The 26,092-nt window shown below is 46.3% G+C and overlaps 1 protein-coding gene across 1 annotated transcript in view; it reads right to left on the bottom strand.

Moving 5' to 3' along the window:
• Positions 1-26,092, bottom strand: part of DOCK2 (dedicator of cytokinesis 2) — a 525,760-nt gene that overhangs the window by 27,961 nt on the left and 471,707 nt on the right. Inside the window, exons 40-44 of the mRNA XM_030573060.1 lie at positions 24,911-25,015; positions 22,230-22,371; positions 16,002-16,083; positions 12,270-12,354; positions 10,587-10,673 (exon numbers count right to left, since the gene is read on the bottom strand). Coding sequence (XP_030428920.1) covers positions 10,587-10,673; positions 12,270-12,354; positions 16,002-16,083; positions 22,230-22,371; positions 24,911-25,015 — 501 coding nt within the window. The remainder of the gene's footprint in view (positions 1-10,586; positions 10,674-12,269; positions 12,355-16,001; positions 16,084-22,229; positions 22,372-24,910; positions 25,016-26,092) is intronic.

The following is a 26,092-nucleotide window of genomic DNA, read 5'->3' as shown; positions in this document are numbered from 1 at the left end:
TTTTAAAATTGTCCAAATTCTTTTGTGCATTCTATGAGAAAAACAGAGGGATACCTCTGAGAACTTATAATTTCCATATTACCAAAGGGGATACTATCATCACATTTTATAAGTCACTACCACAGCGATTTCCTTGAGATGATCTCAGATCACCAGTGTCAATTCAAGGGGATTGTAATAAATATGATGTTGAGAACTACTTTTGTGCAATTACAGCAGGTTAAAAACTGAAATAAAGTACAAATAATACTGACAAACTCCTCAAAACAAGGAAGGTCAGAATCAGTAAAACTGAAAGAATCTCAAATCATTTTTGTCCTAGCAATTCCCAGCACTTCTTTGGCCCATCATATACCAACAATATCTTAGAGCCTGAATATACAGACACTTTATGTGCAGCAAGCCAGGGTGCAAATCTGAAGGAGCCTGCTACCTCATGCTAACACTACAGAACTATTTGTGCAGAGTCCAAAAAGCCAGTTAGTGTGTGGAAAGCTAGTGTGCTGTAGATTTACAGTCTGGCTTGCTGCAGACTGTGTGTCTGTGTAGATAAGCCCTCGCTCCAAAAGCCAAGAAGCTTGCCCATGACCACTTGAATGTAATTTTTTAAGACTATTTATCCTTTTGTCAGGGAGTCTCAGGACAGTACCTTATCATATGAGCTGTAATCTTTAAACACAGCAGGACTGAGCTGTCCGTCATTTCAATGTATTGAATTTGTGGCGATCGGGGGAGGTCCCGGATGATTGGAAAAAGGCAAATATAGTGCCCATATTTTAAAAAAGGGAAAAGACGGTTACTCACCTTTGTAACTGTTGTTCTTCGAGATGTGTTGCTCATATCCATTCCAGTTAGGTGTACGCGCCGCGCGTGCACATTCGTCGGAAAACTTTTACCCTAGCAACTCAGTGGGCCGGCAGGTCGCCCCCTAGAGTGGCGCCACCATGGCGCTCCATATATACTCCTGCCGGCCCACCCGCTCCTCAGTTCCTTCTTGCCGGCTACTCCGACAGTGGGGAAGGAGGGCGGGTGTGGAATGGATATGAGCAACACATCTCGAAGAACAACAGTTACAAAGGTGAGTAACCGTCTTTTCTTCTTCGAGTGATTGCTCATATCCATTCCAGTTAGGTGAATCCCAAGCCTTACAAAGGCGGTGGGGTCGGAGTGAAATGTGGCAGAATACAACTGCCGAGCCAGAGGCTACAGCCTCTCTTGAACCAGGGCATACTGCGAAGCAAAGGTAAGGACCGAGGACCAATGGAGCTTCGCGACAGGTCTCGTGGGTAGAAACACGAGCCAGCAAGGCGGCAGATGAAGCCTGAGCCCTGGTAGAATGCACGGTGATGTGGCTTGGGGAAATATGAGCCAAATCATAACAAGTGGGGATGTCCGCCATCACCCAAGATGAGATCCTCTGAGAGGAAAACAAGCAAGCCCTCCCTTTGGCCCGCTACCGGGGCAGAGCTGGGGCACCTTAGGAAATGATTCTGTCAGCACAACTAATGCGAGCACTCCACAGATGTCCAAGGAGTGCAACGGTTATGCCCATTGCGTTGAGCTGTGGGTAACATAAAAGGCCAAAACACCTTAGGGAGGAAAGCCGGGTGCGGTCATAACTGCACCTTGTCTTTGTGGAACCTTCGTAAGAGCTCTGATCTCAGAGACCCGTCTGGCCAAGACTAGGTTGAGGCCCCAGGGCGGGCTGGGCGGCGCACCCGAGGGTGCAAGCGCTCCAAGCCCTTGAGGGACCTCGAACCCATAGTGGGACACTGAACGTCCATCTTAGCCTGCTGGAAGGTAGGGATGGCTGCTGAGAGTATCCTCAGCGATGATACCGCCAGATCCTGCCGCTGAAGGCCAGAGGCAGGCCAAATAGAGGGGATCGAGACCTCAGCAGGAGCAAGATCGAGCGTACTGCAGCTGTAAAGGAAACGCTTCCACCTGGCTCGGTACGTTGACCAGGCGGAAGGCTGCCTGTCACCCCGACTCAGGTACGTGAGGCGAAGAGGCTGCAGGTCCAAGTGACGAAGCCTGTCATTGCCCTGAGTGATGAGGTCTGGGCTGACAGGCCGAGCAACGTGGTATGTCAGTGCTGCCTGGACCACTCTGGAGTGATCATGATGATGATGCACGCTCCGCCCCTGCGGAATTTGAGCAGGACATAACGAACCAGTGGGAACAGCGGGAAGGCATAATGCAGTTGGCCGTTCCACGGCATCAGGAATGCGACCAAGATCGATTCCGAGGAGAGACCTTGGAAGGAGCAGAACATCTGGCATTTCCTGCACTCGCGGTGAGCGAACAAGTCTGTGCGAGGAACCATTTCCACTTCCGGAAAGCGGGACGCCTCACATGGGGCAGAGTGATGACTCGTAAGACAGGAAAGACCTGCTGAGTCAAAGAGATAAGACGTTCCGAACGCCTGGGAGAAAGGACGTCGCCAGCTCCATCGAGTGGGCCATGCAAAAGACCCGGAAATGGATGGCCTCCTGACAAAAAAGGGGGGAGGACTATGTCCCCCCTGAATGCTTATGAAGCACCTGGCCATTGTGTTGGCTGTAAACACCGAGATACAACGGCCTCGCAGCTGCCGATGGAACCCCTGGCATGCCAGGCGGACTACTCTCATTCTTGGGGCATTAATGAGGAATGCCAGCTCCCTAGAAGACCGAAGGCCTTAAGCTCGGAGGTGACCATGAGCACTCGAGCAGAGAGATGATGCGTCCGCCGTCAGGGGCAGTGAGGGCTGGGGCGGATGAAACCGCATCCTGTCCACACCAAGGAGGGAGTTAGCCACCACTCTAGGGAGCCTAAGGCGTTCGAGGGAACGGTGACTACCATGACCATTGGCTCCCTGTCCAAGCGGTACGCCGAGGTGGGCCGGACTTGGAGAGGACGGAGGCGGAGCTTGGCGCGTTTGGTTACAAACTTGCGGGCAACCATGGACCCAGGAGACTGAGACAAGAACGAGCTGAGGTCGTTGGGAAAGCCTTCAGACCTCAGATGATTGATGCCATCGCCTAAAACCGCAGTTGCGATAAGCAGGCTCCGGCTAGGTAGGAGACCAAGATAGCCCCTAGGAAGCCCAACCTCTGCGTGGGAACCAGAGCGGATTGCTCTATTAGTAATCATCAGGCCTTGATCTGTGAATAAGACCGTGACGATGCCCACGGGCTGAGTGGTTTGTGTGTCAGAGTCTCCTCGGATAAGCGAATCGTCCCAATACGGAAAAACGCATATCCGACATAGCTACGGTAGGCGGCGACTATGGCCGTAAACCGGGAGTATTCACCGCTGGCTATAAAGCGGAGGCATCTCCCATGCGGAGGGAAGATGGCATTGCAAAAGTACGCGTCCTTCCTATCCAGGGCGGCATAGTAGCCCCCCGGAGGCAAGGATGGAATAATGGTTCCCAGGGATACCATGCAGAACTTCAACCTTATCCCAAACCGGTTGAGTCCATGCAGGACCAGGAAGGTCTGACCTGTGGTCGAGTGGGGGACTAGGGCATAACGGGAGTAAAACCCCTAGCCCCTTTCGTCCGCTGAAGGGGGACAGGGCTGGAGCAATTTTAAGGTGGTACCTATGCTCCATCGTGCGCAGGACCCAGCGACCTAAAAGTAACTGGGGCCATGCCAGGAGAAAGCGGGATCAGGATCCCGTCCTGCGACTGGTACACCGCCCTCCGGTGAACCTTGGAAGGTCCGTCTTTGGTCCCAGTGGTAATTGCGAGGGACCTCGACTTTGGCTTTTTAGGGGGCCTGACGTTTGTCTGCGACCACCTTGGCCTTGCCGTTTTCCAGAGTTCTGCCTCTGGCTAGGCACAGAGTATGGCGGCTGGGGCCATAAAGGCCTGCGTTTGGTCGCAGGCGTATACATGCTGAGACGCATTAGGACCCTATTGTCCAGCAGGCTTCGCAGTCTGGGGCTGTCTCTGCCGCGAAGATGCCTTTACCAACAAAGGGTAAATTCTTTCCCCCGTCCTCCAAGACGGCAGCGAACTCTAGGTGGGAGGTTCGAGGGAGAAACTCCTCCACCCAGGTGCTATAATTATCGCAGCTAAGCAAGGCTTGTTGCTTCGCTACCCAGAGGTGCAGGGCCCCTGCAGAGTACACCTTGCATTCGCCAAGGCTCTTTCCGCTTCGGGGCTGGCGCCCGCTGGCCATGATATCAGGATCGTGGTCCTGAGCATAAAATCCGCGCATATGGGGTGACACGGATGCGTGTCCGGACGGCCATGGAGGTACTAAAAGAGGGCACGGGCCGAGTCCCTGACTCACTCGGACCTTGCCCAACTCGGCACCGGGGACCGGCATCGGGAGGCGTATCGGTACCTGGAACGAGATCCAGACCCGCAACCAGAACGGTGTCGGGAGGTCGACCGAGATCTCGAGGCTCGGAGAAGAGCTACAGGAGTCAAGGTACCTGCCCCGGTGCCAGATGTCGGAACGGTGCCGATAGCGGGTCGGCGAACGGGATACCGACCGGTGCAGTGAGTGTGACCAGTACCGAGGAAAACAGTACCGGGACTGCCAGTGGTGTCCGGCGTGCCGACAGGACTTGGAGCGTCTGCGGGACCGTGATCATAGACGGTGCCGCTCTGCTGTACTGACAGGGGACAGTCCCTTGAAGAGACTGTATTACCCGTACCGGCGGTGCCCGGGTCAGGCAGCACTGACTCCGTCATGGCACTGAGAGCCCTCGCCGTTGGTAACATCTCCGGCGCGCAGGGAACAGCAGGCTCAACCACAGTGCGTACTGGGGAGCTGTCAGGCACCGGATTCGACGGCCCTCGTGGGGCCGGGATCCATGGTACCGAGGTCATCAGAGCTTCGGTAGGTGCCGGTGCCGGGAGAACCGAGTTAGATAAGCCGTCTGGCTGGGGTGCCGTCAGCACTGAAGCAGCGGGAGTAATACGCTCAACCACGGCGCGTGCCGGGGAGCCGTCAGGCACCGGATTCTACGGCCCTTGCGGGACCGGGATCGACGGTGCCGAAGCAGGTGTCGGTGCCGGGCGATCCGACTTAGACTAGCCCTCTGGCCGCGGTGCCGTGGGCACGGAAGCAGCCGGAGAAGTAGCTCGACCACGGCGCGTGCCGGGGAGCCGTCAGGCACCGGATACTATGGCCCTTGCGGGACCGGGATCGACGGTGCCGACGTCATCGGTGCCGCAGCAGGTGTCGGTGCCGGGCGATCCGACGTAGACGAGCTCTCTGGCTGCGGTGCCGTTGGCACGGAAGCAGCCGGAGCAATACGCTCAACCACGGCGCGTGCCGGGGAGCCGTCAGGCACCGGATTCTACGGCCCGTGTGGGACCGGGATCGACGGTGCCGACGCCATCGGTGCCGCAGCAGGTGTCGGTGCCGGGCGATCCGACGTAGACGAGCCCTCAGGCTGCGGTGCCGTTGGCACGGAAGCAGCCGGAGCAAAACGCTCAACCACGGCGCGTGCCGGGGAGCCGTCAGGCACCGGATTCTACGGCCCGTGTGGGACCGGGATCGACGGTGCCGACGCCATCGGTGCCGCAGCAGGTGTCGGTGCCGGGCGATCCGACGTAGACGAGCCCTCTGGCTGCGGTGCCGCTGGCACGGAAGCAGCAGGAGCAATACGCTCAACCACGGCGCGTGCCGGGGAGCCGTCAGGCACCGGATTCCACGGCCCTTGTGGGACCGGGATCGACGGTGACGACGTCATCGGTGCCGTAGCAGGCGTCGGCGCCGGGCGATCCGACTAGACGAGCTCTCTGGCTGCGGTGCCGCTGGCACGGAAGCAGCAGGAGCAATACGCTCAACCACGGCGCGTGCCGGGGAGCCGTCAGGCACCGGATTCTACGGCCCTTATGGGACCGGGATCGACGGTGACGACGTCATCGGTGCCGTAGTAGGTGTCAGCGCCTGGTGATCCGACTAGACGAGCTCTCTGGCTGCGGTGCCGCTGGCACGGAAGCAGCAGGAGCAATACGCTCAACCACGGCGCGTGCCGGGGAGCCGTCAGGCACCGGATTCTACGGCCCTCGTGGGACCGGGATCGACGGTGCCGACGTCGTCGGCGCCGGGCGAGCCATCTTAGACGAGCTGTCTAGCTGTGGTGCAGCTGGCACAGAAGCAGCAGGAGCAGTAAGCTCTACCACGGCGCGAGCCGGGGAGCTGCCAGGCACCGGATTCCCTGGTCCTGGGGGACTGGAATCGACGGAGCCGAAGTCATCGGTGCCTCTGCAGGCCGGATAACGCAACTGAGGCGAGCTCTCTGGCTGCGATGCAGGTGGCACGGAAGTAGCGGGAGCAGGGGGCTCAACCACGGCGCGTGCCGGGGAGCCGCCAGGCACCAGCAGGAATCGTAGACTCTCTCGACCTCGGAAGAAGGGAACGGTGCCGAGTCGACATCGGTGCCGGCGACGGTCGGTGCCGGAAGGCCTTGGTGATACCGGCGGGGTCCGGTGCCGAGGAGGCGCTTCTGCCCGCCGCTTGAACATCGCTCCACGCCCAAGGTGGAGGGGCAAGTGAAAGTCCCGCACCTTTTTGTTCTCGGCTTAAAAGCCTTGCAAATGGGGCACTTATCTGTCAAGTGTGATTCTTCAAACAGGAGTCATGTAGATCTCTCTTCGGCCGCGGCTTCTGGTAAGCCGGGCCCCTTTTGAAAATCCGGTGAGCCATGCATGGCTCCGGCACTGGGCTCATGGAAGGGGCTACTTCCTGAACCCCGCTAACTAAACTAACCATGTTAGCAAGGAAAACACGTATAACCATACAAATATATATATATAAAAGTGTTATAACTGCATAATTATATACGAGAAAACGAGTAGCTAGGGAAGTGGAGGTCAGCTAAGCCGCGCTCCACTGTTCCAACGACCGACACGGGCGGTAAGAAGGAACTGAGGAGCGGGTGGGCCGGCAGGAGTATATATGGAGCGCCATGGTGGCGCCACTCTAGGGGGCGACCTGCCGGCCCACTGAGTTGCTAGGGTAAAAGTTTTCCGACGAATGTGCACGCGCGGCGCGTACACCTAACTGGAATGGATATGAGCAATCACTCGAAGAAGAAGTAAGAGATCCCAGGGAATATAGACCAGTCAGTCTCACGTCAGTCCCTGGAAAAATCATGGAGCAGGTCCTCAAGGAATCCATTTTGAAGCACTTGGAGGAGAGGAAGGTGATCAGAACAGTCAACATGGATTCACCAAGGGCAAGTCATGCTTGACCAACCTGATTGCCTTTTATGATGAGTGAACTGGTTCTGTGGATATGGTGAAAGTGGTGGATGTGATATATATTGACTTTAGCATAGCCTTTGATATGGTTTCCCACAGCAAGTTAAAGTAGTATGGATTGGATGAATGGACTATAAGATGGATAGAAAGCTGGCTAGATTGTCGGGCTCAATGGGTGGTGATCAACAGCTCGATGTCTAGTTGGCAACTGGTATCAAGCGGAGTGCCCCAGTGGTTGGTTTTGTTCAACATCTTTATTAATGATCTGGATGATGGGATGAATTGCACCCTTAGCAAGTTCGCAGATGACACTAAGCTGGGGGAGCGGTAGATATGCTGGAGGGTAGGGATAGGATCCAGAATGACCTAGCCCTAGACAAACTGGGGGACTGGGCCAAAAGGAAGATGAAAAACCTTCAGGGCCTCTACCAATCTTCCCTGGAGGAAAATTCCCAAATGTGGCGACCAGTTAAACCCTGAGCATCTGGGCAAGACTCACCCGCTAGCACCCAGGAAAGAATTCTCTGTAGTAACTCAAATCCCACCCAATATAACATCTCATTGGGCATATTTACCTCCTAATAAAGATCAATTAATTGCCAAAATTAGGCTATCCCATCATACCATCCCCTCCATAAATGTATCAAGCTTAGTCTTGATATGTCTTTTGCCCTCACTATTCCGTTGGAAGGCTGTTCCAGAACGAGTCAGCCCTCATTGCCAAGAAGGCCAATGGCATATTGGGCTGCATTAGTAGGAGCATTGCCAGCAGATCGAGGGAAGTGATTATTCCCCTCTATTCGGCACTGGTGAGGCCACACCTGGAGTACCGTATCCAGTTTTGGTCCCCCCACTATAGAAGGGATGTGAACAAATTGGAGAGAGTCCAATGGAGGGCAACAAAAATGATGAGGGGGCTGGGGCACATGACTTACGAGGAGAGTCTGAGGGAACTGGGGATTATTTAGCCTGCAGAAGAGAAGAGTCGGGGGGATTTGATAGCAGCCTTCAACTACCTAAAAGGGAGTTCCAAAGAGGATGGAGCTAGGCTGTTCTCAGTGATGGTAGGTGACAGAACAAGAAGCAATGGTTTCAAGTTGCAGTGCGGGAGGTCTAGGCTGGATATTAGGAAACACTAGCAGGGTGGTGAAGCACTGGAATGGGTTACCTAGGGACAGGGCTGGCTCCAGGGTTTTTGCCACCCCACGCTGGGGGAAAAGAAAAAAAGCCGTGACTGGCGGCACTTTGGCAGCAGCTTCACCACGCTGCTTTCTTTTTCAGCGGCCCTTCGGTGGCATGTCTTTCCCTTCGAGAGGGACCGAGGGCCATGATGCCGAATTGCCACCCCTTCCCCTTGCCTGCCCCAAGCACCTGCTTGCTGTGCTGGTGCCTCGAGCCAGCCCTGCCTAGGGAGATTGTGGAATCTCTATCCTTAGAGGTTTTAAGGCCCGGCTTGACAAAGCCCTGGCTGGGATGATTTAGTTGATGTTGGTCCTGCTCTGAGCAGGGGATTGGACTAGATGACCTCCTGAAGTCTCTTCCAACCCTAATATTCCATGATTTACACTAAAGTAGAGATTCTGTCAAAATCTGGTAGAAAAATTGTCAGGCAAGATATATGGTTATCTTCTACTTTTTACATAGATGTTTCACTCATTGTCAATAAAATGTCAAAATGTTATGTTTTCCATGACACACACAAGGTGGGTGAGGTAATTTTTTTTTATTAGACCATCTTCTGTTGGTGAAAGAGACAACTTTTGCACTCCACAAATATTGGTCAATATTTTACCAGAAACTGGTAAAAAACTACCACTTACCCCAGCAATATAAGAACATAATAATGGACATAGAGAATCCATATAGCCTAGTATCCTATTTATTCCTGCCACTTGTTTCCTATCTTTTAACCAGTGACTGATCCTCAAGAGGATCTTCCCTCTTATCCCAGGACTGCTTACTTTGCTGAAGAGCCTTTGGTGAGGGACCTTGTCAAAGGCTTTCTGAAAATCCATGAACACTATATCTACTGGATCACCTTTGTCCACACATTTGTTGACTCCAGTCAAAGAGTTCTAAAAGATTGGTGAGGCATGATTTCCCTTTACAAAAGTTATGTTGACTCTTCCCCAACATATCGTGTTCATCTATGTGTCTGATAATGCTGTTCTTTACTACAGTTTCAACCAGTTTGTCTGGTACTGAAATTAGGCTTATCACATTGTAATTGCCAGAATTTCCTCTAAAGCCTTTTTTAAAAAGCATTACATTAGGTATCCTGCAGTCATCTGGGACAGCCACTGATTTAAGTGATAAGTTACATACCAGAATTGTTAATTCTGCAATTTCATAACTGAGTTGCTTCAGATTCCTTGGGTGAATACCATCTGGTCCTAGTAACTTATTAATGTTTAATTTATCTATTTATTCCAAAACTACCTCTATTGACATCTCAATCTGTCACCCTAGATTTGTCACCTTAAAAGAATGGCTCAGGTGTCCGAATCTTCCTCACATCCGCTGCAGAAAAGACCAATGCAAATAATTCATTTAGCTTCTGTGCAACAGCTCCATCTTCCTTGAGTGATCCTTTAGCACCTTGATCATCCAGGGTTTGTCTACACAGGGATAAAAAACCTGCAGCTGGCCTGGGTCAGCTGTCTCAGGCCAGTGGGGCTAGAGCTTCAGTGCTGAAAAATTGCAATGTATCTGTTCAGACTTGGGCTGGAGCCAGAGCTCTGGGATGTTGTGAGAACTCAGTCTCCAGCCTGGGCCCGGGGCTCAAGCCATGGCAGCTTGAGTCAGCTGCCCGGGCCAGCCACAGCCATGCTGCAGGTCTTTTAATCCCATGTAGATGTACCCCTAGTGGCCTCTGATTGTTGGCAGGCTTCCTACTTCTGATGCACTTATTATTTTTTTTTTTTTGCTGTTAGTTTTCGTGTCTTTTGTTAGTTGCTCTGCAAATTCTTTTTTGACCTGCCTAATTATACTTTTGCATTTGACTTGCCAGAGTTTATGCTTCTTTCTGTTTTTCCTCTATAGAGTTTGACTGCCAGTTTTTAAAGATTGCCTTTTTGCCTCTAACTGCCTCTTTCACTCTGCTGTTTAGCCATGGTGGCATTTTTTTTATTTGGGGTATACATATAGTTTGAGATTCTATTATGAGGTTTTTAAATAGTTTCCATGTAGCTTGCAGGGATTTGACAAAAAAACCTAAAATGTACAGAGTAGTAGTCTTGCGAGTAGATTTAGAAAATAAAAATAGATAAATAATTGAACCATTTAATCTGAAAATCAGTCTGTGTTAGAACTGCTACACTACATTTATATAAATTAATTTGTTTATCAGGATACTTAGCATGTAAATACTCACTTGTGACATGGAGACAACCTCAAACCAACGCAGAATTCCAGGAAGTTTGTAAGCTGTAACAAATGATGTTCTCTCAATCCACATAGACTGTTTAAAAAAAAAAAAGAAAGAAAAAAAAAGACAGAATACAGGATTGAAACCTTAGTCTTTTCAGGATTGAAGTTGATAGAAATTACATTGCAAAAAAAAGAAAGAGGTTAGGTAGAAAAATGACACAGAATAATTTGTGCACAGAAAGACACAGCAAAGGGAATCCAGCACAGCAATTTCTGGTTTATTGTTTCAAAACTAGGTCATCATTAAGCTCAGTCTATACAAGGTAAGGAACCCTCAAATTTCTATTCCCAGTTCTGCTACTATTGACTGTGTGATCTCTGGTAAATCACTTACTCTGGCCTTCTTTACTCTGAATTAAGAAACTTTAAGGAAAACAGCTGGTCCTACCAGCAGTAGGAGTTCTGTATCAGAGTGCCAGAATTTTAACCACTTTGTTGCTGTAAGCAGGTTAGACAACATGGTTGATTAAACTACTAATAGCCTGCCTAATGTTACTCTTATTATTGTTACCAGGAAGAGCCAAATTGGTGGTAGTAACAGTGGGAAATTTTAACAATAGGTCTAATGCAGATACAGGTTCTCTGTCTCAATTGCCTCATATGTAAAACAGAAATACTAATATTTACCTTCCTCAAAAAGTACCATGTGCTACTACAGAGTCTGATTCTCAGACCCATTCCACATCACCATGCCAGGATGTTAAAGTTCTAGAACTGGGAGCACAGGATGCAGTTAGTGTCATGTGCTCTGGGTTTGGGACAGCGTGTACAGTCCCTGCCCACACAAGACCTATCACTAGCTAGTGCTGTTAGTCTCTGATCAGAACAATACAAATAATTTAAGTGCTTCTTACAATTTTGAAATAAGGTGCTCTTGCAAATCTGAAAACCTAACTTGTTTTCCCCACCAATATCCTGACAGCGCTCAACTGTACAATTTTATGATATAATAAAACTTTATATATTTATTCCTCTAAAGTAAGAAAACTTACCACACTGCTGTATATGACATTATAAAAATCATATAATTTATAGCACTTGTAGATCTCAAAGTGTATTAAAACTATAAACATTATTTGTAGTTGTTGCATTATTGAACAGCTGATGTGAGTCAGTATGGCATATACAAGTACTCAGCACTTCACATGAGCAATGAAAACAGACAATTTACACTCCTTAGCCCATATGGGTAGCTTATGAGTGGAGCAGTTATTAAGTACTAGCGGTGATGCATTTTATTGATATGTATTTATATTTTGTCTTGTTTAACAATAGAAAATTTTACTAGAGAACTTTCCTGCATATCCAAACTGTATTTAACTTACTTAACGCAGAATTTTTACCTAAAATTCAAACAATGAAGTATTACGATAATAAAATGGGAAATTAGGGTACAAATCAGGAAATGTAAAACGAGAATATGTTGAAAAGTAGTGTAGAAATAGAGAAGTCCTAGATTTAAATTGTACTGTAGTTGAAATGAAAATAGGTTGTTTCAGATCTTGAAACTAGGCCTTCCATAGTGGGGCAGTTGGGAATGACTATTAAAGGATTAAGCTCTGAATTCACAACCACAGCAACTCCAACATGTTTTACAAAGATGCTCCCATATCAAAAAGTTACTTACAGCAAATTCATTTTCAGGGTCAACAGATCCTTTCCTGACTGGTCTTGAGTAGTGGAATCGTTGAACATAGTTGGATTTGTAAAAGCTGAAAGATTTAAAGATGTAAAACACATAATTCAAGCACAGCTGGATCCCACCATCAAAGTAACTGGTTTTCTTTTTCTCTGATTTTAAATTAAGTGTCATTTAGTGTTCATGAAAAGTGCAGCAGTAACAGTATGGAAAACTGAAACCATTTATCCACCAAACAGGGAGAGTAGCATTAAGTTTCATCACTGATGTGCCTTGACTGTGACCTGGAGGATGTGGGCGGTTCAGAACATGGCTGAAATACTTAGGGAAAGCTGTAGAGAAGGTTTTTGCTTTTATTGACACCCACCTGTGAATTATGTTTTATGGATTGACCCACAAACACTGTATATTGTTAAGAATACTAAGTGATCAAGTGGAGTAGGTGATATTTTGTTTTGGACTTAAATGTGTGCTTGTTCAAACACATCTCATGCCAAATCAGTTGATCAGATCTCCTCATAATTCTGCTTACAACACGTGAAGCCATAAACAACTATTTCTTTTCACATATGGATGGATTTTGAATAAAATCTAATAGAAATGGAATATCAAGGTCAAATACACCAGTAGCATCCAGTGCATTTTCATACTATGAATTTCTTAGCTAAAAAATAATCTTCAACTACTGTTGCACTGCAAATGGGATATACAGCGCCCTGCGCCCCAATCACTTTAAAATACAATTATAGAGGATCGGAGGTAACTTGAAAAGAACACAAAACATACAGTCCTGGCCCTTTAAATATTGTACTGCCCAGGAGACTATTTATTTATAGGAATTCAATTTAAAGTAAAGCCATGCAGAGATTGTTTTTGCCTTGCAAAGTCAATGTTATAGGTCTAGGTGCAATTTACATAAATATTTCCAGAAAGAACTTCAGAAATGATTTCGTATTTTGGCAGAATAGGCTTAGAAAACAAAGGGCCGAATCTGGCCAAAGAGCAGTCTCATTTTGCTCATTATTGGGAGTGTATGATTCCTGAACTAGGTGACAACCACTGAAATCACCTTTTTACTAAATCACACTGATTAAAGCGGCAAATCAATTCAAATAATTTTATATAACCTCTCTTAGGACAGAAATTTTCAACCACTTTACTAGAACGAATACACTAAAATCATCTCTTACAAATGAGAATTATAGTTACAAGTACTCTCCTCAAAAATAAATCCTTCCTATTATTGGTAGAAGAAATTTAGTGCAGCCTGACTGAGTTCTGCAGCTGAGACATGATTACAAAATCTTAAATAAGGCAAAAGATTTTCCTTTATGTAGAGGATTTCAAGAGTCTTACAGTCACTAAGTTCAAACTATGGCTGGCACTGCAGTGACTTTAAAGTCCAGTGAAAGAGGGACAGATTCACTGAGGTGCTTGTCAGTCACCAATTATAAAATAAATTCAAGTTGAAACTGGGAGCAACAAATTACATTTCATCTCAAAATAAGAGAATTGTGCTTGTTCCCATCCTTTTAATTTTAGGTGGGCTCATTCATGCTATTGCATTCTGGACTAGTTGCAATATCTGTAAAGATGCTGCCAACAAACCTGCAGACAAAGAATTGGAGTAATCCATTCTGAATGTAACAAAAGCCCATGGAACAGTTTATAAATCAGAAGGAGCCAGGCAATGGATTCTAACTGTATTTAATAAGATAATAAAAAGCTGTTGAACTTTCAGCCTTCTTTTTGAAGAGACTTAATGCCAATATTGTTAAAGGTAACCCCCACATTACTTCAAATGTGGAACTGTGTGACATCTCCTTCTCAAGCAAAATGCAGCTGCCTCACATTGCTTCCAGAAAATTCTCTTAGCTAAGAATCAAGACCCTTTTATTCAACTAAGAAGATATCATTGAGTCTTATAGTTCTGCTAAGCTGCCTGAACAGGATTAGACTAAGAAGATAAGGATAATTGGCTGTTATCTGTGTATTCCTGAAAAGAAAGATGTTACCTATCACTTATCAGTTCCAAGGAGAGCATGTATAGTGCTAATATCCTTGCCATATATGACAGCTGAATAGGTTGGGTGAAAGTTGCTCCTGAGAGCAGATTTGAACCAAGCTAGCATATTTCCACTCCATTAAAGATATTCATTTTTCTTCCTGTTGAATCAAAGACTTCTAAACCAATACAAGGAACACCAGCAATTCACCTCTACGCTAAGCTATGCTTTACCATTATCTGCCTTACTTCAATAGTAAGGGCACACTGAAAAGGGAATTCAGTTTTGACTACTTTTTCCTAGGACTACTAGTAGCAATAAGAGATCTGAAACTGGATCAGCTAGATGATTATTAACATGTGGGACATCAGGACCCAGGTATGTTTCTGGGAAGGAAGAGTTTTAGGGGGATGGAGCCAGTCTCCGAGAACAAAAGACTTCTCAGGAGCATTGTGAGTCCCCGGCAACTGGGTAAGAGGGAGGTGAGGTACATGAATCCAATCCAGACTTGGTCTTAGGAGGAAGATCCACATACCCTGGGACACCAGGTGGCAGCAGGATTCTCCCTCCCCAGTCTACGAACTCAGGGAGCAGGCTTCTGAGGGAAGAGCCAGAAGAAAATATTGCTCAGGAAAGGATAAGCAGGGAAGGAAGGTGTCAGGAAGGACCCCAAAATAATTATGAGTAGACATGTTGGGAAAATTATAGAAAGTAAGAGAGTGCCATGCAAACACTAGTGAGTTTTAATGCTCAGAGGTGACTGCAGCTGTCTCAGGCAGGAAGGGCAAGCAGGATGAGTGGTGTCACTGTTCCTGGAGCTCCGGGGCTCTCTGAATTAGGAATGGTGGAAGAACAGAAAGGCAGCATTGTAGAGATGCTGTCTTGGTGTTGCTGAAACCACCAGAGGTGACATCACTGGGAAGAGAGGGAGAGGAGCAATGTCCCTGAGGCTACAATGGCATATAAAGTAGTTTTTAAACTGGACCTGCCTCTGCTTCTCTACTAATATTGGTTCTGCTGTCCCCAGTGCTCACCTGTGTTTGTTTGTTTAGGTGGTTATTGCTACGAGCCAGGTAGATCTTCTTTTAATCTAAACCTATCCCTAGTTCCCTATTGCTTCTGCTCTTAGCCAATGCTTTAAATAAGCAGTGTCTGGAGGGAATTTGAAGGAACTAACGTTTGTTTGCTTCCGATTCCCATTGCACCTCTCCCTATAGGCTGTGAGGAAGTGTATTAGCAAAAACAGTGGCATTGATTTGGAGGTCAGACAAGTATACAAATTCATGTTCTGTTCTAGAAAAAAAAACACATCCTCCATCCCCTGCAATTTCCCCAGGGATAAGAGGCTGAGACCTGTGTTTTAGGGAGAAGAAAAGCCAACTGTGGCAAAACATTGCCCTGGCACACAAACGTTCAGTCCCACTGAAATCAATGAAGCTTCAGTGCGTATATATTAGAACAGAATTTGGCCACATAGCCAGAGTAAGCTGGGCTTTTTCTGTAAGCATACGATAGTGTTTAGATAGCTGATGAGGTTCTCTGAAATGTCAGAAAAAATAAATTTAGTAACTGAGATAAGTGAGATAAGTGAATGCACCTTGGTTCACCAATAAATAAATTGGCTGTATTAATAAACTAATTAGTTCTCCTTAGACTATTAACCCAGACTCTCACACCTTTTATGGTAACATTTATCCAACAAAAATAAACTTACTTTATGATTTGATCAGGTACTGGATTATTTTTGAATCTAGTATGCTCCTCCAAAACTGGTTGCACAGTAAAGCACTGAATGTCTAAAATCGTACAGGTTAAGGACATATGAAAGATATCATGTAGCCTGGAAAACAAAGAACATATTGTCCAAGAGCAATCTTCCTAAGATTTTTATTCTAGAGATGAAATATTTGGTGTTAACACTGAAAAAACAGACTAATTTTGAGGTATACACAATATGGTATCAGTTATCTGAGTAGGTTTACTGTTAGGTTAGAGTGCCTGAGTTAATTTATCACACTGAATAGTTTATTGTATTACAAAACAAAGACTATTTGATACAAATATTTTCATTACTTAACTTTGACATAGGCATAGCGCATGGCATCGATTGGCAAAATGTCATGATGTTTCAACTTTTAGATCTTTGTCCAAATTACTGTGTTTGTAACAAGGTCAGCACCCGCCTCTTGTGCATGGCCCCTATTCTCTGGCTGATAGTGCCCACAAACACAGTTCTTTCATGGGGGGGGTGGCCCCCACCTCTTGTAGATGGCTCCCTTTTGCTCGGATAGGTCTTACATCAGGGTGGTGCCTGCCTCTTGCAAGCACCCCATCCCGGCCGCTGTTTCTCTCGGCTAGTCTTTGGCAGCTCAGCCCTCTGGCCGAGCCGCACACATAGTCCCCCCTTCTGAGGTATACAGTCCTCAGTTCTTATCACATCCCTGGTATGGCACCATAGTTCTTAGGCTTCTTCCCCGAGGTACTGCCTTCTACATCTACCCATCCGGAGTCCATTTTGGTACCCTCAGCTGGTGTCTTTTTCAGCATCCCTCCCTGGGCTCAGTCTGCAGGGCCCTCTCAGTGCCCCTCACCTGGTCTGGCCAGGTCTTGGGATCAGTCCCCTGGGCTCAGCCTGCCTGCACTAACCTTTTCATGGTCCTGCAGCTACTCTATCCATCCATCCAGGCACCAGGTCTTTGGCAGCCTCTGCTGGGCCCAGTTGTGCCTGGTGAGCTCTCTGCAGTGAGTTATCCACAGTCCTGCTGTTCCCCTAGCCAGCCAGGAACCTGGTCCTCTGATCAAGCTCCACACAGCAACTGAAGGCTCTGCTCTGCTACTTGCCTTTTATCTGGCCCTTCTGGACCCTAATTGGTCACTCCAGCAGCCCCCTCTAGGCTGCCTAGAGGTCTTCTCACTGCTCTATTCTGGGGCAGGGTGATGCAGGGCCATGAGGCCTCCAGACCTAGTCCACCCTGCCACAGTATCACTTGTGTCTTAGATTTCCATTTTATAAGTGGGTGCTTAGTTTCAACAGAATATTGCATGGGCATAAATCATATTCTTACACATTTCACTCAAGCACTTATGGTCAGATTCTGTCATCTTTCCTTATGTGTAGTAGTGCCTTGCTCTGTGACTAGCCTCATTCATTTAAATGGGTGTAAGTTGCTCTTTATTCTGAGCAAGGATGTCAGACTCTGACCCTTAGAAAGGAAATATAGTCTAGTGATTAAGACACTGGACTGGGACTCATGAGATCTGGGTTCCAGTGTTATCTTGGGCAAGCCTGTCTGTCTCTCTGTGCTTCAGTTCCCCATTTGTAAAATGGAGGTAATATTACTTCCCTACCTCACTAGAGTGTGAAGATCAAGAATGTATGTGAGGTACTCAGATACTACAAAGATGACTGCCATAGGGAAGCCTACAAATAATAAATACACAGATTTTAAAAGGAGATAAAAATAATCCTGGATTTAAACCATAATATCTAATTCTTTGGTTACCCTTTGCTCACCCACAGTGAATCCTGGGGACATTTGAATCCAAATCCAATCCCGTGGCTCTCTAATGGTCCAGATCAGAACATGAGGAAAAGGAGTCAAGAAGTGAGCAATCTACCAGGAACATTCCAAACAATAAAATACCTCTAAGTCTTTTTCAAAATAAAGTGGAGAATGACGATCTGAGATGGATTTGATAATGCAGCACATTCCAAAGGCTAGGAACCCCCACAGCCATGGCACCACTGCCTGGTGACATAGGGAATGACAGTGGGATCTGTAAAAGGCAGGTGGTGTACAAGGGCAGTTTCAATCAGAACAGTGTTCATGGAGGTCATGCATGTGGCCTTTAATGAAGGTCTTGAATGAAAAGCCTGTAAAAGACAGGAATGATATCTGATAGACAACCTGCCACTTTAAAGGTAGCCAATGCCATTGCTCACCACTGTTGTTATAATGCCAAATTGGTAAAGGTAAATTATGTGTGACATTGAAAGAAGACTAAAATAGGCAGAGTGCCCCAGAACTGGGGGAGAGAGAAGGTGGGCACACAAGCCTTGGCAGAGAAACAGTCTATATATGTGAAACTGGAAACGGAGGTGTCACATAAATAGGTGCTTGTCACTTTTATGAAATGATCAGTCTCTGAAGCTGAATTCCATCAGATATTGCTGGTGACGCAGCTTCCTGTCAACTCTGGAGAGCTGAACTCCAATGAAAATCCTCCTCCAGAGTTTTCAGATGTACTCATGTTTGCTCAATAGTTTTGCTTTTCATCAAAACAAAAAACAAACAAAAAAACTCAAGTCCAACAAAGGCATTACAAACAGTAAGGGCTTGTCTACGAGATGTGTTAGTGCAGCACCAACTGGGGAGAAATTCTAGTGCACACCAGCATGTTGTGCATTAGCTGGCCTGTGTGGACCCTGTTGGTGTGCAGCACAAGTTTCCTAGTGTGTGTTTACATAGTACCACAGGACAACTAGGAAACTTTTAGCATGCACCAGAATCCATCTGGCTAGTTAGTGCACAACATGCTGGTGAGCACTAACTAATTATATAGACAAGCCCTAAGTGCAGTAGTACAGGTGCATTTTGGGAATGAAGGGGGAGTATGGTTCAGAATTATGTCACTGTGCCACCAGTGTGTTTCTAACACAAGCAAAGGATTTTTGAGAAGGAGAGAAAATACCCAAGCTGGTGAGACAAGACGTGTCAGTGATGAAGCAGATTTAAACTTAGATTTCAAGTGTTAGAAAAGCATGTGCATGATTTATTTACAAGGAGTTCTAGGAAGCCAGCTGATGTAGCCCCAATCATTGTTGTGTGCAGCTTTTGAGGACAATTACAATATGCTGTTCAAATAAAAATGAAGAGTGTTTGGTTCTTACAATAGACTTCTGAAATGATGCCCAGCAGGTAGCAACAGGTGGGGTGGATTTCAAAAGCTATCATATCTGTACACGAAAGTATGTTTTTTGAAAAGAGAGTGGAGGATAAATTAAGTACAATAAGAGCTTCTCTTTAAGTGCTTCCCCTCCTCCCCCCATGAGTTTCAGGGACTGAGAAAGTAACAGATGATATCTCGACAACCTGTTGTGAAGTATTCTTAAAAGATATGCATAATGGTTACAAGACTTAGGTGCATGTTCAGTGAGTGAGTCGGACCATTAAAAAGCATAGTACAAAATAAGTAACTGAATAGTGAAACATTTATATTTATGATGTTTCAACAAAATATTGCCTTTTCTTATTACTCAGAAATATCCTGGAAATGAAAAGAACCAAGAAATATTGGAAAGATGTAAATAATACTGATAATATGGTGTGAAAGCACATGAATTAACTAAATTTAGCAGTTCATAATATTGGATGTTACAGACAGATCACATGCATGAATTGTATTTAATAACAACACTTTGCACTGACAGTCCTCCAACCGAGCCTCTCAAAGTGCTTGCCAAACAGCAGGAATTCATCCTCACAGTTCTCCTGTGCGGTAAAAAATCCTTAGTCTCCTTTTTTACAACTGAGGGACAAAGAGGGAAAGCAACTTGCTCAAGGTCATACAGTGCCTCTGTTGCACATCCAGAAAAAAATAACAATGTTTGCTGGCGCTCAGTCCTGTGAGGAATGTAGGAGTATTTTGGCAATGCAAGTTACAGATTTTGACTGAACTAATAATAGTCAGTGAAACATCATGCCCATCTTATTTTTTCTGTTCCACACAGGTTCTGACTGTTAGCATCATCCTCTTTTCAAGTTCAGTGCAGTTTCTATCTATTACCAGTTCAGAACATAATATATTTTTCTTCAATTTGCACTCTCTAGTTCAGGGGTTCCCAAACTTGGTTCGCGGTTTGTTGAGGGTAAGCCCCTGGTGGGCCATGAGACGCTTTGTTTACCTGAGCGTCCGCAGGCACGGCCACTCGCAGCTCCCAGTGGCAATGGTTTGCCATTCGCAGCCAATGGGAGCTGCAGGAAGGGGCTTACCCTGAACAAGCCGCGAATCAAGTTTGGGAACCCCTGCTCTAGTTAATCGCTCACTGTTCTTCCTTTCGCTTTTCTAGGTCAGACCAGTGTACTTAGGCAAGTTAGCCAGTTTAAACAAAAAAAACCCCACCAGGTCATATGTACCCACAAACATTTGCTGATTTTTGTTTTCCTAAACTTAGACCAAAACTTTTGAAGTTCTAGGGTGGGATTTTTAAGAACCATCGATGCTGGCATAACTCTGCTCCTATTGAAACCAATGGGAGTTTTTCCATTGATTGCAGTGTGAAGTTCCACAACAGAACAAGAGGCCCATTGTGCTAGGTGCTGTAGAGACACAGAGTAAGAGACAGTCCTACCTACATAAAGTTTACACAATCTGTTTTCAGCATGATGTGAAGGGAATTAGACATACAATTGCTGTTCACATTAATGGGAGTTGTATACAGTAACTCCCTACTTAACATCCTCTCGCTTAACATTGTTTCACTCTTACGTCCCTGCTCAATTACAGAACATGCTCCATTTAAAGTTGTGCAATGCTTCACTATAATGTTGTTTGGCTGCCTGCTCCCCTACATCCCCCACAGCACCTCCCACCCGCCGGCAGACCCCGCAGATCAGCGCCTTCCCCTTCTTCCCTCCCGCCTCCTGCCTGTGGCAATCAGCTGGCTTGCAGTGTTCAGGAGGGAGGGAGGAGGAGCGAGGACTCGGCGCTCAGGCTCCCTCTCCCTGAACATCACAAGCCAGCTGATTGCCGTGGGCAGGAGGCAGGGGAGGGAGGGGGGAGGAGCGAGGACATGGCGTGCAGACTAAAGGGGTGGGGGAAGAAGAGGCGGGTCAAGAGTGGGGGCTTAGGGAAAGGGGTGGCGTGGGAAGGCCAAGGGTTGAGCCCCCAGCCCCTGGTGTTTGCAGAGTAGGGGAAGCTGCTGCTGAGCAATGTGCTTCTCCTAGCCTAGAGCATCTTCAGCCTCCTTGCGTGCCTCATTCTGTCCAGTGCCAGTGGGTTGTGACTGTGTGGGGTAAGGTGGGGGGCACCTCCCAACTATAGTACTGTACTGTATGGCAAAAAAAAATTCTCTGGAACCTAACCCCTCCATTTACATTCCTTCTTACAGGGAAATTGGATTCGCTTAACATTGTTTCACTTAAAGTCACATTTTTCAGGAACATAACTACAACGTGAAGTGAGGAGTTACTGTACATGGTACTGCACACACATGCTGAACACATGCCTTTCCATAAAATCATTTTATAGTGATTTAGTTCACAGTGCTGCACTGCCTCAATCAACAGATTTACATCATACTACTGTATAGGAGTCCCTTGCCTGTAGGCTCCTTCCTACTTAACATAACTCCACCTTAGAATCATAAGGTTAGCAGGGACTGCAAGAGTCATCTAGCCTAATCCCCTGCCAAGATGCAGGATTTGTTGCGTCTAAAACACCCAACAAAGCCTCCTTTTATAAACCTTCAGAGAAGGAGCTTCCACAACCTCCTGAGGCAGTCTGTACCATGGTCCTACCATTCGTGCAGTTAGGAAATTTTCCTGAGATTCAATCTAAATCTGCTGTGCTGCAGTTTGAACCTATTGCCTTTTGTCCTGCCCTTTGTGGCAAGGGAGAACAACTTTTCTCCATCCAGCCTTGTATGTTTTGAAGCCACATCTGCTTACTAATACTGGCAAAATCCCTTTTCTCTGAACCAAGTACATCTACAGGCAAGCAAAGCAGCTCAATTCTGAAGAGGATTTGAGGATGCTCAGCACTTCACGAGACACTCAGAATGTTGAATGATCAAGTCCCCAAGAGCCAACCTCAGTAACAGTGATTGCCATTGCTGTATACCATGATTCACAGGAACCATGAACTTCAACAGTGTTGCTATCAGACTCCCTTGATAAAACAAGTTTTCTTTTATTCTGAAAATTCCTATCTTTAAGGATACATTGACCAGGAGAGTTTTTCATATCCTCTCCAGGGGCTGAGGTGGTGTTCATCTTCTCTGCATTTGGGAACTGGCTCATCAACTGTGCTTGGAAATCTTCTCTCCGTTCATACTCCTTCCCACGGTAGATGAACACTTTGTTCTGCAAGAGACAAATACTGGATTTCTTAGACTGGAAAGTCTTTGGGGCCGGAGCTGTGTGTGTGTTTGTACAGGGCCTATCACTGTGGGGTCTCTGAATCTGACAGGGGCCTCTAATTGTTTCAGAAATATAAATAATTGATTATAACCCACTTCCATTAGCTCCAGGAAACTGTCACTGATTCCCCAAAGAAAATACTTCATGGTGTGGACAGAAAGAGGAAAAAAGGCTGAATTCAGAATTTGCCTTTAGAGTAGTAATTAAACAGGCAATGGGTGAAATATTAAAATTTCTTTTCTTTCCTCTTTATGAAAGAGACTTGCTTTGTAATATATGTATACATTCTCTTCTCCATAGCCCTCTCCCCAGTATTATAAACTTCTTATTTACAGCACAGTCAATTCAGGAGTTCTTGTCTGTCGTTCAGTGTACTTGGTGTGACGAGATCGGGAAGGGAAGAAGCAGGTGTCCTTATAAATATGTGAAACACACCCATTCAGCGTTAATTTTTGAAGCAGGGGGGAAATTCATTATTATTAAATTAAATTAAGGTGAGTAGTCAAACACTGTAACCTAGATACCTAACACCTACAACCTAAAAATAAGGTGAAATTCTTGCCTCTGCAGGGGTTCTACAGAATATCCTCTACATAAAATCAGACTGTAAGGCTGAACCGGTGAAGGGAGGCATTGCATTGCTCCTCAAACATGACGGTGTATTTCACCCTAGCCCAAGTCTCTCTGGAGCCACAATATCCATGCTGCTATTAGTGCACTAGCTTGAGTGGAGCCAGCATCAGTCTGCCTACAAGGTCTGGGAGGCTTGTTTCCCAGTTACAGTGTAGATATAATCTTAGTGTGCAATTGCAGGGTCCACACGACCAGTTAGGTGCAGAAACTTAGAGCACTATAGACTTACTTAACCTAAGCTTTCCATGCACTATCTCTTGTCTTTCTGACAAGCCCCCAGAAGTGTGGACCCACATCCTTCAGGTGTAACTAAGGAGCAGTTCAGGTGTCATCTTTTGTTCGCTCATAATAAGAGCTACCAAAAATTACAAGTGTGTGTGAAAATGAACTATATTTTAAGGTTTGATATGAACTCCAAATGTCATTGCATTGTTTCCTGGTACCCTGTACCTTCATTAGTCTGTGAAATATGTACCATTTGGGCAGCCTCTGCCTACTTATAATATCTTGTAAGGATTCAGCATGCGGCCTTTTTACTCCATCACTACTACTATGAGGGTATTCTAGTCTACAAGGGAAATCAGAATAAAGACACAATCAATTTAGATGCATTTGCATCTGGGAAGGCTTTAATGTGCTATTAGAACAAGTAATACTTCAGATAATTGTGAAATCTGGTGCCAATGCAGGATTGAGGCCATGTCTACATCTAAAATTTTGCAGCGCTGGTTGTTACAGCTGTATTAGTACAGCTGTATAGGGCCAGCGCTGCAGAGTGGCCACACTTACAGCAACCAGCGCTGCAAGTGGTGTTAGATGTGGCCACACGGCAGCGCTGTTGGGCGGCTTCAAGGGGGGTTCGGGGAACGCGAGAGCAAACCGGGAAAGGAGACCAGCTTCGCCGCGGTTTGCTCTCGCGTTCCCCGAACTCCCCTGCAAACCGCAGGGAAGGAGACCTGCTTGCTCGGGGGTTCGGGGAACGAGAGAGCAAACCGGGGAAGGAGACCAGCTTCGCCGCGGTTTGCTCTCGCGTTCCCGGAACCACCCAGCAAACCTCAGGGAAGGAGACCTGCTTGCTCGGGGTTCGGGGAACGAGAGAGCAAACCGGGAAAGGAGACCAGCTTCGCTGTGGTTTGCTCTCGCGTTCCCCGAACCACCCTGCAAACCGCAGGGAAGGAGAACTGCTTGCTCGGGGGTTCGGGGAATGAGAGAGCAAACCGGGAAAGGAGACCAGCTTCGCCGCGGTTTGCTCTCGCATTCCCCGAACCACCCTGCAAACCGCAGGGAAGGAGACCTGCTTGCTCGGGGGTTCGGGGAACGAGAGAGCAAACCGGGAAAGGAGACCAGCTTCGCCGCGGTTTGCTCTCGCGTTCCCGGAACCACCCAGCAAACCTCAGGGAAGGAGACCTGCTTGCTCGGGGTTCGGGGAACGCGAGAGCAAGCCGGGGAAGGAGACCAGCTTGATTACCAGAGGCTTCCTCAGGTATGCTGGGATACCTGCTTATTCCACGGAGGTCAAGAAAAGCGCTGGTAAGTGTCTATACTTGATTACCAGCGCTGGATCACCAGCGCTGGATCCTCTACACCCGAGACAAAACGGGAGTACGGCCAGCGCTGCAAACAGGGAGTTGCAGCGCTGGTGGTGCCCTGCAGATGTGTACACCTCCTAAGTTGCAGCGCTGTAACTCCCTCACCAGCACTGCAACTTTCTGATGTAGACAAGCCCTAAATGAAGATCAGTTTTCCCCAGAGACTAAGTACATTTTTACCAGTACAGTGCAGTGGTGTTTTTATGAGTAAAAAAAAATAAAATAGTTGAAAGAGAAATATACAAAATAGAGATACTTACCCTGAGAAATGTGGGAAATCCTTGGCCATAATATCCAACAGCAAAGTAATCTGGTTTAGGCCTCAGAATTTTCATGATGTTTTCATAAAATTTAGCTTGTTGAATCTGAAAGCAAAAATGATATCTCAGTCTTGTTGTTTCAGAATCATAATACTTCAAGGAAATTGGTTTCTATATTTAACTTATTATTGGGATATCTTTTAAAAAATATAGCACTCAGTCACTCTTTACAGTTTTCTTGCGCCAAATTAATTGTTTTTTAAATTGTTTATGTAAGTACTGTATAATACACAGCAAAATTAAATGGGGTCAAACAATTTAAAATGTATGCAAAGTCAGGTAATCCCTAATTAACAAGTGTGGAAACAAGCTGTCAAATGCCTCAGAATTATGCTAGGTAGGATCCATAGTAGCTAGTTGAACTTCATTGATAAGGTTAGTGAGATAATGAGCTTGAAAATGTTTCATGTCCTTAATGTAGCTTGGTGTGGACTGGGCCAGCTGTTCAGAATAATGGTAGAAGTGGTGAATAAGGGGCAGATGTACATACACTATACTGAGTTGAGAACACAGTGCTTCATTTTATTGACTGTGTTCTCAAGTATAACATTGCATTTAATCTAGGCTATGTAAATGTGGTCTGCATGAGATTTTTTTTTAAATAAGGGTTATAATTTTATGATTTATAACACATAGAAGAAGCCTGAAAAAGTGCATGTGTGAGGAGTGTTCAGGATTCCTCCAGATTTGTTTTTCACCTTAAACATTTCAGGAATATCAAGTTTTGACTCCCCTGGAAGCTTCAAGTATGTGTTCATTTTGAGCTCTAACACCTTCACTGAAATGGCAAAGGTGTTGAATCTTCCAAAAAAGGCTTCCTTATTCAAAGTTTGGATTAGTTATTGAGAATAAATATGTGTTAGTAAAAACAAAACACAGTGTTCAAATAGCTAGCCTAAAAATCCCCTCCTCTTTCATTTTCTCAGCTTTCATTCTATTGGCTCTTGTGATGGCACCACTTCACTAGTTCTCCAGTCACCACAGACTCTTCCAGGCTTGACAGGATCTGAAATTCTAATGTAAAAAGCATATGGCGGGGGGCGGAGGGGGAGGTTGTATTTTAAACCTTTCTTTCTACACCATAAAGAAGGACAAAAAAAAGGGCACAAGGCTATTTTATGT

Source organism: Gopherus evgoodei, chromosome 8 (genome assembly GCF_007399415.2).
Source record: "Gopherus evgoodei ecotype Sinaloan lineage chromosome 8, rGopEvg1_v1.p, whole genome shotgun sequence".
Taxonomy (NCBI): Eukaryota; Metazoa; Chordata; order Testudines; family Testudinidae; genus Gopherus; species Gopherus evgoodei.
The sequence above is the reverse complement of the archived record's forward strand: the minus strand, read 5'-3'. Positions and strand labels throughout refer to the sequence as shown.